This window comes from Otolemur garnettii, unplaced genomic scaffold (assembly GCF_000181295.1).
Source record: "Otolemur garnettii isolate 467f Iridium unplaced genomic scaffold, OtoGar3 scaffold00211, whole genome shotgun sequence".
Taxonomy (NCBI): Eukaryota; Metazoa; Chordata; class Mammalia; order Primates; family Galagidae; genus Otolemur; species Otolemur garnettii.
In genome coordinates this window covers 2,367,322-2,380,562 of record NW_003852606.1, presented here as the reverse complement: position 1 = coordinate 2,380,562, position 13,241 = coordinate 2,367,322, and the positions used below count along the sequence as shown (strand labels likewise).

At 38.8% G+C, this 13,241-nt stretch overlaps 1 protein-coding gene across 4 annotated transcripts in view; it reads right to left on the bottom strand.

Annotated features, from left to right (window-relative positions):
• Nucleotides 1-4,978: 4,978 nt before the first annotated feature.
• The window catches only part of CARD8 (caspase recruitment domain family member 8), a 51,199-nt gene continuing 42,936 nt past the window's right edge, over nt 4,979-13,241 (bottom strand). For 3 of the 4 annotated variants that reach the window (XM_023507932.1, XM_023507934.1, XM_023507933.1), the window contains exons 12-13: nt 10,439-10,483; nt 4,979-6,399 (exon numbers count right to left, since the gene is read on the bottom strand). In XM_023507932.1, coding sequence (XP_023363700.1) covers nt 6,116-6,399; nt 10,439-10,483 — 329 coding nt within the window. In that variant the 3' untranslated portion in view covers nt 4,979-6,115. The remainder of the gene's footprint in view (nt 6,400-10,438; nt 10,484-13,241) is intronic. The other variant, XM_023507935.1, reaches the window with a different exon arrangement.

Genomic DNA, 13,241 nt, shown 5'->3' with positions numbered 1-13,241 from the left:
ACTCTGAAGAAAAATGAACTTAAAAATTCACATTTGTCTTTCATGTAGATCAGCATGACCTCCGGAGCAATACACTGTGATGCTGGGTGTTAGCATCTTAATTCCAACTACTGGATAACACCTACTTCTATACTCTAAAGTTCTCAAGAGTCCCTGGAAGCCGATTTCTGGAAATGCCACATCTGGGCCTGAAATACAGAGAAACTGGACATTTCAACACTCTTCTTTCATACCAAATGGTCAACTGTTATATGTTTCCACAAGCTCTATTATTTATAATTTCACAATATGATTTTTCATTAAGGACTTGCTTACCAAATAATCACTAGAACATGTAAAATATCATTAAGATAATGTCCCCAAGTGACATGATTTTGTGGTTTGTCCTCATATCTCAAATTTGTGTTGGCTTCATGGGGAACTCACTGCTCTTTGTGTTCTATGTGCACATCTATTTCATTCAGTCTCACTTGAGGAAGCCCATAGACTTGATTTTCATGCACCTGACATTAGTCAATGTTTTCAGCATTCTGTTCTCATTGACACCAGAGCTCATGTCATCCTTTGGAGTAAGGCATTTTATGGATGATGTTGGATGTAAAGCAATTTTGTACATACACAGGGTCACCTGGGGTCTTTCCATCTGTACTACATCCCTCTTGAGTATGTTTCAAGCCATCACTATCAGCCCCGGGAACTCTACATGGGCGTGGTTTAAGTCTAAACTCTCTATGTGCATTTTACCCTCTCTCCTGTTCTTCTGGATCCTCAACATGCTGATCTATAACCACATCATTGAAACTCTAAGCCAGAGTTTCTCTAAGCCAGAGTTTCTCTAAGCCAGAGTTTCTCTAAGCCAGAACCAAACTCTAAGCCAGAGTTTCTCTAAGCCAGAACCAATGTCACTGTTGTTGGTTCTGGATATTCTCAAGCCTACTGTCAATCAGTAGCAGTCTAAGCAAAACCATCCAGGGTCACTTATGAGCATCTTAGTGATTCAAGATCTTCTGTTTATGGTCCTCATGGTCTGCTCCAGCCTCTACATGGTCAGTGTCCTCCACAGACACCACAGGAGAGCCAGCATCTCCACAGCCCCAGCCTCTCTTCCCAGTTCTCTCCTGAAATCAAAGCCATCCACACTATCCTCATCCTGGTAAGTTGTTTTGTGTTGTTTTATTGCACAAACAACTTCCTGGCCCTTTATTTGTTTTATCTACCTGAGAAAAACCTGGTATTGGAGAGGATCAGTGGAATTGTTTCTTCATGCTATCCAACCATCTGTCCTTTTGTGTTGAGGAGCAATAAATTTATTTCGCAATTTATTTCTTCCCTTCTGAGATGAGAATGATTATTTTTCAAGGAACATTCACTGGCTGATCTGACACAACAGGCTTTGTTCTGCAACAGAGGAGACACCATATATGAAGGAGAAAAATCATATCGCTGTTGAGCACTTGAAATGGGGATAGTTTAAATTGAAATATGTTTCAGATCTCTGAAACACTCAGATTTTGAAATATTCCTATGAGTAAAATCATTATTAAAATAATCGTAATATTATCAACATTGTATTAATATTTTCACATTTATTCCATGTTTAAATTATGACCCTTTATGTATAATAAGTAAATTACATATATTATTAAAACTAATTTTATCTGCTTGCATTTGCTCTTTTTTAATGACGATAACAGTATATGTAAAATTACATACAAAAATACAATAAGATTACACGTGGAGCTTGCATTCTATTTCTATTAAACTGCCCACCTCTAAGGAATTTCTTTTATTTGTTCAACAAATACAAATTGCCCACATTACATATTCCAGGCAGTATTATTATAGGGGTGGAGTACATCAGTGACCTAAATAGATGAAACATAATAACTAAAGAGATTATATAAAATGTTCATGGTATAGGAAAAATGTATGTACATATGGTAAGGGCTATAAAGAATAGTGCTAATTCAGAGATTGGGAGTTTCAGTCCTTTATATAGAAAAAAATGCATCGATTTCTCTCAACATGTGCATAAATCCATCCATAATGACACCCTACCCTATCAGTGTTTTGCTGATACATTTTTTTATATCATGTACATTTGCCCTTCTCTCCATCATGGCTTCTTCTGTTTTATCAATACAATCTGAAATTTTCCTTTTGACTATATTCCAAATCCAATTTAGCTTTCAACATTAAGCCACAATGTTATCATTTGAGCTTTTCTTTACCATTTTTATGTGCATCAAATATGCAGAAAATTGTACAACTCTTTGAATTTTGACAGCAGACATCCCCAAGTAACCAGCTCCCAGATCAAGAAACAGAATACCTGTAGCTTCCAATAACTTTCTGTACTCACTTCCAGTCATTACTGCCTAAGAGTTTCACTAACTGGAATAACACCATCTACAGGAATCATTTTCAGCATAAATTGTTCCTCAGTAATTTCACAAAGTCTAGATTGAGCTCTGTCTGAAACCTCTCAAATATTCTGATCTTGTTATTCAAGTTCTTGTCTGTGCCAGTGGTGTGCATTTGCAGACCTCCTCCCCACTATTGCTGCCCATGTACTTTGGTTCCCCCTATGCTGCATTTGGTCAGCTCACCTGGAAATAATACTGAAGGAGCGGGATAGAATGCGAATGTAACTGAATGGACTTCACAATACACTGTGCTTGCAAATACAAGGTAAAAATATTGCCAACATGATATATATTCATTTGTTAATGTCAAACATAAACATTTGAAAATGAAAAATATGGAAAAAATAGTATTAGTCACTTTACATATTTCCAAGACATTAACATGGGGAGAGTTAACATTTTGGCACTTCCTGCATGTGTTGTTAGGTTTTGTTTTATAATTGCAAGTTCAATTTGTCTGGCAGAGTTGTCTCCAGGTCTCACACTAAGGAAGGCATGTAAAATGGACTTGTTAAAGGAGTTAAAAAAATAACTCATTTTATACTATATACTTAATTTGGTGAATTTGTCACTTGACATTGTTGTATATTTTCTATACAATTAAAAATGCTTTCTCCAGCCTGAGAGAAAAAATCTCTACTGAAAAAAAAAAAAAAAGTAGAAAAGTTAGCCAGGCATTGTGGCAGGCTCCTGTATTCCCAATTACTTGGAAGGCTGAGGCAAGAGGATTACTTGAGCCCAAGAATTTGAGGTTGCTGTGAGCTGTGACATCATCATCCTCTACCCAGGGCAACAGAATGAGACTCTGTCTCAAAAATAAATAAACAAATAGGCTCGGCACCATAGCTCCATGGTTAGAGCACTGGCCATATACATCAGGGTTTGCAGGTTCAAACTGGCCAAGCCTGCTAAACAACAATGGCAACTACAACAAAAAAGTAGCCCAGCATTGTGGCAGGCGCCTATAGTCCCAGCTCAAGTAGCTGAGACAAGAGAATCACTTAAGCCCAAGAGTTTGAGGTTGCTGTGAGCTGTGACACCATAGCACCAAGGGTGACATAGTGAGACTCTGTCTAAATAAATAAATAAATAAGTAAATTCCTTTTTACATAATTCTTTAATGTGTACCATGTAGCCACGACCCTAAGGTTTCTCATTATTAGTCAGCATTTAGTGCTTTCTTATTTCTCATTATAGGTGCCCTGCCAAGAAATATTTCCCTGCACACAATTTTACACATTGCCTGGTGGGACTTCTACTCCCAGTGAACTTACTGATTAAAGGACTCTTTTCCTATTTAAAGCTAGCATATTTCTGAATGAATTACCAAAATCTTTCACACAATAATTTCTGAAGAGCAAAGAATTAGATTGCCCGACATGTTCTATCATTTCTAAAATATTGAAATTTATTTGCTTTCCAATTTTAAATGAGAAAAAATGATCTCAATCAATTTCAAGTTCTTTAATTGTGAGTTGTCCAATTTTAATATTTTGGGATAGATTTTTTTATTTCAAAACATTAAGAGGGTACAAATATGTCTGTTACATGCATACCTTTATAATGCTTAAATCTGGGCTATAAGTTTGCCCATCATCCAAATAGTGTTCATTGTACCTAATAGGGAGGGTTTTATACCTCCCATCACCCCTCCCCCTTCTTGTTGTTTACATTATTCTATGCCCATGTGCGCCCATCAATTCGTTAGATAAATATGTTTATTCCTATTTGGCAGCCCAAAGAGACCAAGAGTGAAATAAAGAGAATTAAGTCTCATTATGCCCAATTCTACTTTTTGCACACTAAGGCTAAAGTAGGAAAAATTATTTTTCCCTAAATCACATAGACAACAAGAGGTAAAGCTCATTGCAAGCATCAATTTAATATAGTGCTCTTTTCCTGAGTATACTGCAGCAAAATACTTTAACAAGATTCATAATCTTTCTCTGCTTATAGTTCCCAATTTCCTTTGGAAATGTCAAAGTAATCAATGCCAAGCTAAGACTGCCTTCCCCAGGCACTAAGTTGTCTTTAACCAAGATACATTCTTCCTTTCCAACCCTAGTTTTATTGAGGTATAATTGACAAATAAAAGTTATGCATACTAAAGGTGAACAACTTGAGGTTTTGATATATGCATATGTGGTAAAATAATTGCCACAATTAATTACCATATTCATGGAATGACTATAGATTTCTTATTATGAAACATGGAAGTCAAAAGGAAATAGCTGAAATAATTATCAGCTCAAAGTATTATATCAAGCAAAAAATACCACTCAGGAATGAAGGTAAAAAAAAGATGCCCTCAAAAGAAGGAAAAATAAGAGAATTCAAAGCTATCAGATCTCTTCTTTAAAAAAACTACTAAAAAACTTTTTCAGAAAAAGGGAGAAATTATAGAATGAAACCTAGAAACTTAAGAATGGAAGAAGAGCAAGAGAAATGGTAAATCTCTGGGAAAATATAATAGATTATTTTACTCACAAGTTCTTTAAATATTCCCAATGAGCAAAAGTACAAAGTATATAATAATAACAATTTTTGATGGGTTTTAATAGAGAGAGATAATACAGAAGACACCTGCCATTGAGGAGAAAAGGTAATAGGATCTAAATGGTGGTAAGCTACCTAGATCCCACCTTAAGTGATAACATTTTGGTACTAGGATAATAGAAAACAAAAAATAAAATGACTGGCCTCATATATATCCTAAGATACTAATAACTAGACTAAATGTAAGTGATTGAAATTGAAAGGCAGAGATTATCAGAATGGGTTCAAAACAAATCAAAATTTTTTTTAAAAAGCAACCGACTCAACTATATGCTGTTTCTACTAGTAACGCACATCAAATAAATGTTTTAAGCAGATTAAAAGTAAAAGGATGGAAACATGTACCATACAAACATTAATCAAAATGTAGCTATACAAAATGATAGGGTCAGTGTAGAATCCGAATGTCAGGCTTAACTTATTTTTGTGAGGCACAATGCTCGGAAGGCCTATCTCAGAACAACCTGGATAGTCCTCATTCTTCTCCTGATTATTCTGTAGAATTCACTTTCCATCTCTGTGTTCCATGGACCTATCCATGAAAATATGACCCAATAATTCCTTGTACCAATCTGTTACCAGTGACAAAAAGTTTTCTGCTCATGTTTGCATTTTCTCCCATTTTTGCATGCTCTTTCACCAAACATATTTCCATTATTCTAGTAATAATAGCAATGAACAAAATCTTCAAAGCACAGCATATGAAAAAGCACAACCATTAATGAATGCCGTGGGTGTCTTCAATTTAGAGTCCTTGTTAGCCTTCCTGCTTTTATTTGTGAGAAGGCAACACTTCAAATGAGGGGTCCATGAAAATCATTCTCCATGTTTATCAGAAAAAGTTGCTTTTCCAGGCCCTGTCATTCATAAATACATCTGTCTTAACTTCCTTTGCCCTGGCCCTTCAAGAAATGTGTCAATGGATAAAATAGTTATTTTTTTTAACCTTAGTTAGAAAACATTTAAAATGAATATTTCTACTCTCAGATAGGGCGGGGGTAAAAGCATTAGGATACAGTCAATGGGTTACATGTTTATCCAAAAGCAATGGGTCGACATTACCCAACCGGCTGTGTCTTGAACCCTGGAATCAATCATATTCCCACTTACCTATTTCTAATGATAACACTAGATTATCTGTCTGAGTCATTGTACAAACTCTGCTGTCTAAGATAGGATACAAGGTAAGGGTCCCTTCTATAAACACTTTTGAAAAGCAACTCTAGAGCTGAGTCCCCTTTGTTCTTCACCATCCTCAGCAGGGTCTCGTTCTTCCTCTGCCGTGTCTTTTCCTGCTCCACCAGCTCCTTCTCATCCTCAGTGAGTACCTCAAAGTCCTGTAGATCATCAAGCACCCCATTCAGGTCCCCCATCCTGGCTTGCAGGTGCCTGTGGTGCTTTTTCACAAAGGCTGCACCTGGATGGAAGGGAGAGGTGCAGACTCAGAGAGAAACAGCTCATTCACAGGAGTCAGTGTCTATACCAACCTAAGAATCAGGATTCTGGGGTAAGATATATTGCTCCTTGGGCGGTGCCTGTGGCTCAGAGGGGTAGAGCGCTGGCCCCATATACCAGAGGTGGCAGGTTCAAACCCAGCCTCCAGCCAAAAAAAAAAAAAAAGAGAGAGAGAGATTGCTCCATGTCTTATGTCTGTTGTCTAACATTTATGCACACATAAACACAAACATTCCCAAAGAAACTATTTCCTTTGCTGTGCGCAACAAATTAAAGTGCATCCTAATAATGCATCTTCTTCAATCCTCAATTCTGTTCCTCCCATGCATATTTTTAGAGCCTATTTGTTCCAAGTTTGTATTTTTCCTTGAAACTGTAGACTGAACCCTCTCTCACTGTGCTTTCATATAAATATAAATCCCTCCACCAACCAAACAAAAATCTTCTACTCCATAAATGGTCAGAAACTATGGATGATACTAGAGGTATGGAAATGGATTAGGCTGGTTCCTTGCCTTCAGAGCATTTCTGGAAGAGCTATGAAAGAAAAGCTTTAACTAGAGAAATACAACATAGAAGAAATAGGAAGCCTGGGGGGAAGACATCAGATTTTTCTATCATGCAGATTTGGGTTCATGTTGTTTCCTATATAATGTCCATGTAACCTTGGCCAACTCACATCACTTCCCTGGCCTTCATGTTTTGATTAAAATGTACTCTCATTTTTTTAACACAATGATAGAAATGATTGACATCCTGTCATCAGGGGCTATAACCCAAATGGCTTACTTGAATGATGAAATTTCTGTGATGTCAAAGGATTGATCTATAACAAAGTTCATTAGAATATCCCGTCCAGGCTCAGCGCCTGTGGCTCAATCGGCTAAGGCTCCAGCCACATACACCTAAGGTGGCGGGTTCGAATCCCCAGCCCAGGCCCACCAAACAACAATGATGGCTGCAACCAAAAAATGGCTGGCACTGTGGCGGGCGCCTGTAGTCCCAGCTACTTGGGAGGTGGAGGCAGGAGACTCGCTTGAGCCCAGGAGTTGGAGGTTGCTGTGAGCTGTGAGGCCATGGCACTCTACCTAGGGGGATAGCTTGAGGCTCCGTCTCAAAAAAAAAAAAAAAAAAAGAACGTCCCATCCAGTGTCTCCTAAATTTGAATGGTATTGCTGACACTTGTCCTATCACATCTCTGCTAACTGTGTTATTTTTCCATCCCTCCTGTTAGTCCACCAATTTCTCATCAATCTTGTGTTTTGTTGGGATGCCACCAGAGCCTCTCTTATTCCCTCAAGGTTAGATAACAGCTCCCTGTTATATCCTCTAATAAATCTCTTAATTTTTGCTTTGGAACACATATCACAGTTAGATTTTTAAACATTGGTTTTATCATTGTCACTTGGTAAAACATAAACCCAATAAGTGCAGGGTCTATGCTTGCCTTGTCTATACTGTGTCTAAGGAGATGCCTAATATATGATTGCTAATTATTAGACATTTCTGTCTTCCCTGATGCTCCTGGGAGATTCTCTAAAGAAGCCCAAAGTTTACTGACCAGGATCAAATGAAATGTTAAATATAAGGCATGCATATATAAAATACTCAGAATAGCAAGTTTGATAAATTACATTCATCATCATCATTTTTATTATTATAAATGCCACAAAAGATAAATCTAACAAATTGTCTGGGGGTCACAAAGGAGAGGTTGACTAGAATTATGGGTAACCATGTCTTATCTTTTGGTAAAATCTTCACAGGAGAGTTAGTGTCAGGGGGAGATTTGAAGGAGTAGGATTTTGATATTAAATAGGACATGACATCAGGCAAAAAAGAAAAGGAGAAAAATAGATGTCATGCTTTGCAGTGCACAGGGCTGGGATACAGATTTCATTCAAGCCTTGCTGTGGACCAGCTTTTTGAAAGGTGCTGTAGGCTGAGATAATAAACTTTGATTTTATCTGGCAGGCAACAAAGGGTATCTCTTATTCCAAATCTTAAATATGTAGGAAAGATAGAAGCCTACAGTTGGTGCTTCCCAACATGCGGTCACCACCTACAGAGAAGTTCTTCGAATTTCCTTCATGAACTCACCTTTACCTGTACTTGAGTTTGACATCACCACCACTACCCCACCCCCTCACAACTACAGGTGTGAGGCATGATTTTTAATTTTTTTTTTTTCGAGACAGAGTCTCACTTCGAGACACATGTCACCCTCAGTAGAGTGCCATGGCATCATAGCTCACAGAAACCTCAAACTCCTAGGCTCAAGCAATCCTCTTGCCTCAGCCTCCCAAGTAGCTGGGACTACAGGCACCCACCACAATACCCCACTATAATTTTTAAATTATAATCTGCCTCCCTGCACTTTCTGGAAAATGTGGTTGGCAGGAAATGGGACTGTTACCATTTCAAGACAGTGTGACATTCTGAGGAGCTTTCTGTTCATTGGCAGGGATCAGAAGACACATTCTCTTTCTTCTCCTGAGGGTGTGTTGAGACACAAGTCTTGGCACTTCACTAAGTGAAGCCAGAAGGGTAGAGACGTGAAGAAACACTCCCTCTCTGTGATGCTGTTTGAGCCAACAGATCAGCCTCCCAGTCTCACTTCTTGCCCTTGCACTAACCTAAACCAGGACATACCTCTGACATGTTTTCTCCATTTAATTTGAACTTTCTGTCATTTGCCACATAACAGGTGTACAGATACACAGGACTTTGCAGATTGCTGACTTGCATGACTTTTAAAATGAATATGGAGATAAGGACATCAGGTGGTAAGTATGTGCAAGTCTGGATCTATTCTCTGCTCTGTACTAATCCCAGTGACCTTCCTGATTCCTGGCTGTATTTGTCCTTGATTTTTGCAACAGTGATAACCCAATTCCCCATTTCAAATCCACTCCCAGCCCACACTCAACCATCCTCACTGTTTGGAAGCCTCAACACATCATTTTTTGGGTCTTTTTTTTAAACTGCTAACTCTTTGCTCTCAGACTTTAGACTGAAAGTTAAAAATATTTTAACTTTCATTGTTGAACTTCCAACTTCCAGCTTTTTGCTGCATTTCTAGTCTCATGCTTACCCATCCCTCTAAAATGTTTATTTTACAGTTGTATCAAAATACCATATCCCTGCAAACTAATACAGCCTCTTTAGAAAGAAGTATGGAGAATCCTCAAAGAACTCAAATTAGACCTCCCATTTGATCCCGCAATCCCATTATTAGGCATCTACCAAAAGAAAAAAATAATTTTCTGATAAATACCTTTGTACTGGATGGTTTATCACAGCTCAATTTACAGTCACCAAGATGTGGAAACCTAATTGCCCTCCAACTCAGGAATGGATTAACAAACTATGATATATGTATACCATGAAATATTATTCAGCCATTAAAAAAGATGGAGATTTTACATCTTTTGTATTGACCCAGATGGAACTGAAGCACATTCTTCTCAGTAAAGTATCACAAGAATAGAAAAGCAAGTATCCAATGTACTCAACACATTAGAGCCAGCAGATGATCTAAGACACGCCCACATAAGAGAAAAACTCAGTTAAATTCAAGTTGGGGGGAGGGAGAACAAATGGGGAAGAGGGAAGGAGTGTGGGGATTGGTGTGCTCTCACTTAATGAGCACAACATAATGATATATGGCACACCTGTTGGGTGTAGGACACAACTACAACTACACAATTGTAACCTAGTTGTTTATACCCTCAAATTAACCTGAAATTAAAAAAAAAAAAAACCTTTACTTTTTAGTTTCCCAGTTGCAAGATATTTACCCCAATAATTGGCTGTTGCATGTTCCTTTGTATGTACGTGTCCTAATGCCCTCACTTAAGTAAATCATACTTATTGTTTGTGTTTGTCAATCTCTGTAAATGACAAGGATAGAAGGAACTGCTCTGAGTAATGTCAAGCCACTCAAAGACCTCTTGATACCAGATACATACCTCTGCCTTCAGTGTAAACATCTTACTAACCTGAGAAAGCAGGAGAGGCTGCTGTAGTTCCACGCTGGAGATCCGCTAAGAAAGAAGAAAAATTGGAGGCTGAGATAAGATGAATCATATGCCCACATGTAGTTTTTCTAGTCTTTGATACAACTGATTAGAATAATTTAATTCTTTATATTTCATAAGGATCTTGTTTTGCACACTAATATATGAATGAAACTCAACTAAGCCGTGGGTCATTCGCTGCCCATTCAGAAATTGTATCCAAGACAGAAATGCATTTATTCAATATTCTTTCTACTTGTAGGCCAATGTCCTCGAAACTATGAGGACTACAATGGCATTATATCATAATTTCCTACAGGAATTATAGTCAAGGTAAATATATTTTAAACATCAAATATTGCTGGTTGCAGTGCCTCACGCCTGTAATCCTAACGCTCTGGGAGACTGAAGCAGGAGGATTGCTTGAGCTCAGGAATCCAAGACCAGCCTGAGCAATGGTGAGACCCTCATCTCTACTAAAAACAGAAAAATTAGCTGGGTATTATGGTGGGTCCCCTAGTTCTAGCTACTCAGGATGCTGAGGCAAGAGGATTGCTTCAGCCCACAAGTTTGAGATTGCTGTGAGCTAAGCTAACACCATGGCACACTCTACACTGAACAACAGAGTGAGACTGTCTCAAAAAAATAAAAATAAAAAAATAAGGCTTGGCGCCTGTGGCTCAAGTGGCTAAGGCGCCAGCCACATACACCTAAGGTGGCAGGTTCGAATCCAACCTGGGCCTGCCAAACAACAATGATGGCTGCAACCAAAAAAAATAGCCAGGCACTGTGGTGAGTGCCTGTGGTCCCAGCTACTTGGGAGGTGGAGGCAGGAGACTCGCTTGAGCCCAGGAGTTGGAGGTTGCTGTGAGCTGTGATGCCATGGCACTCTACCCAGGGGAACAGCTTGAGGCTCTGTCTCAAAATAAATAAATAAATAAATAAATAAAACAAAATAAAATAAACATAAAATGTCAACATTAAATGAGTAAATTTCAACATGTATTTTTTTTTTTTGAGACACAGTCTCACTATGTTGCCCTTGGCAGAGTGCCATGGTGTCACAGCTCACAGCAACCTCCAACCCCTGGGTTTAAGCAATTCTCCTGCCTCAACCTCCCAAGCAGCTGGGACTACAGGCACCCACCATAGCGCCTGGCTATTTTTTGTGTTGCAGTTGCCATTGTTGTTTAGCTAGCCCGAGCTAGTCTCGAACCCACCAGCCTCGTTGTATGTGGCTGGTGCTATAGCCACTGGGCTATGGGCGCCAAGCCTCAACATGTATTTTTAAACAGGATGGTCCTAGGACTGTTGATGATGCAGAAATTCGCATATACTCACAAGTTCCTAGATGACTTACCAGTTGGAGCTACTATTTTGGAAAGTAATTAAACCATGTTTCCCTCAAGGATTTCAACATAGTCTTATACTTTCATTTCAAATCCCTGGTGTTGTTTAAAGTTCTGATGAATTTTTGGCCCCCTCCTTTGGCAGCAGATCATCTCCATATACACCAACACAGAAGGAATCGGAGTTTCCCACAACCCGAGAGGCCTCACAGTTGGATTTCTGGTTATTTAGCTTCCAAGCAGAGCAAAGACCCAGCTGTTCAGTTTCACCTATTTTATCCAGAATTTGCCTACTAAGGAACCAGCATGATAATGACACCTGGCAAAATCTTTTCTAAATGAATGAAAAGTAAACAATGCAAAAAATATTCTAATGTTTAAAGAGCAATGGAGGGTGTGGTGACATTTGGTTGTTTATCAAAATACATGTTATATACTGGCTGTAAACTAGACTGCATTGTACCCACTGAGGATGTAAGCGATGGGGAATAAGACACCTTCACTGCTTCTTTCCATATCAGAAATCACAAAGAAGCCCAAGACTTGCACAAAAATAAAATCTCTTACAATTTGAGATGCTAAGACAGTTTATAGAATGGAGGCAGGACTGGGAGTTGGGGGGAGATGTGGAGATGAGGCCTGGTGGGGTGAAGTGTCTCCCAAACCTGCGATAAGACTGGAGCCTCGAGGTCCAGCCCCAGCACCTGTCCATGACCTAAACAAGGTGGTTTTCCTGGAGAACTGGATGCCAGAAATGAGGCTGATCTCCACCCCTCTGGGCACTGTTCCTAGAAAAGGGATGGGATGGGATCTGATTCAGTGGGACGAGGACTAGTTGATGACCACAAGGGGGCAGTCAAGGCTATCAATGCGGCGACTATACTGGCCCAATGACTGAAACGTCAGCAGAAACAGACAAAACTCATTTGAAATTGTTGAAAAACATTTCACAATATGTGCTCATACGTTGTTCAACTATTTTCTTATTCCTGAGTATTCAGGTTGGTTTTATCTTTTCCCACTACAAACAATACTTCAAAGAATATCATTGCATATTATTTCCCTGGGTATGGATGCTTTTATTTTATAGCATAGATTTCTAGAAGTGGATTTTTGGTTAAAAGACAAGTTTTTAAATTGATGTACATCCACTTTACTACATAAAAGGGTAAAGCAATTTATAGCTCTTATGCAAATTTTATCTTGTCCTCCTAATATAGCTGCACTGAAATTTTTTCATCATATATCACCCAAGACAATCATCTGCTACTATTAAAGACATTGATTTTGGCTCGACGCCTATAACTCAACCGGCTAAGGCGCCAGCCACATACACCTAAAGTGGCGGGTTCGAATCCCCAGCCCGGACCCGCCAAACAACAATGACGGCTGCAACCAAAAAATAGCCGGGCATTGTGGCAGGTGCCTGTGGTCCC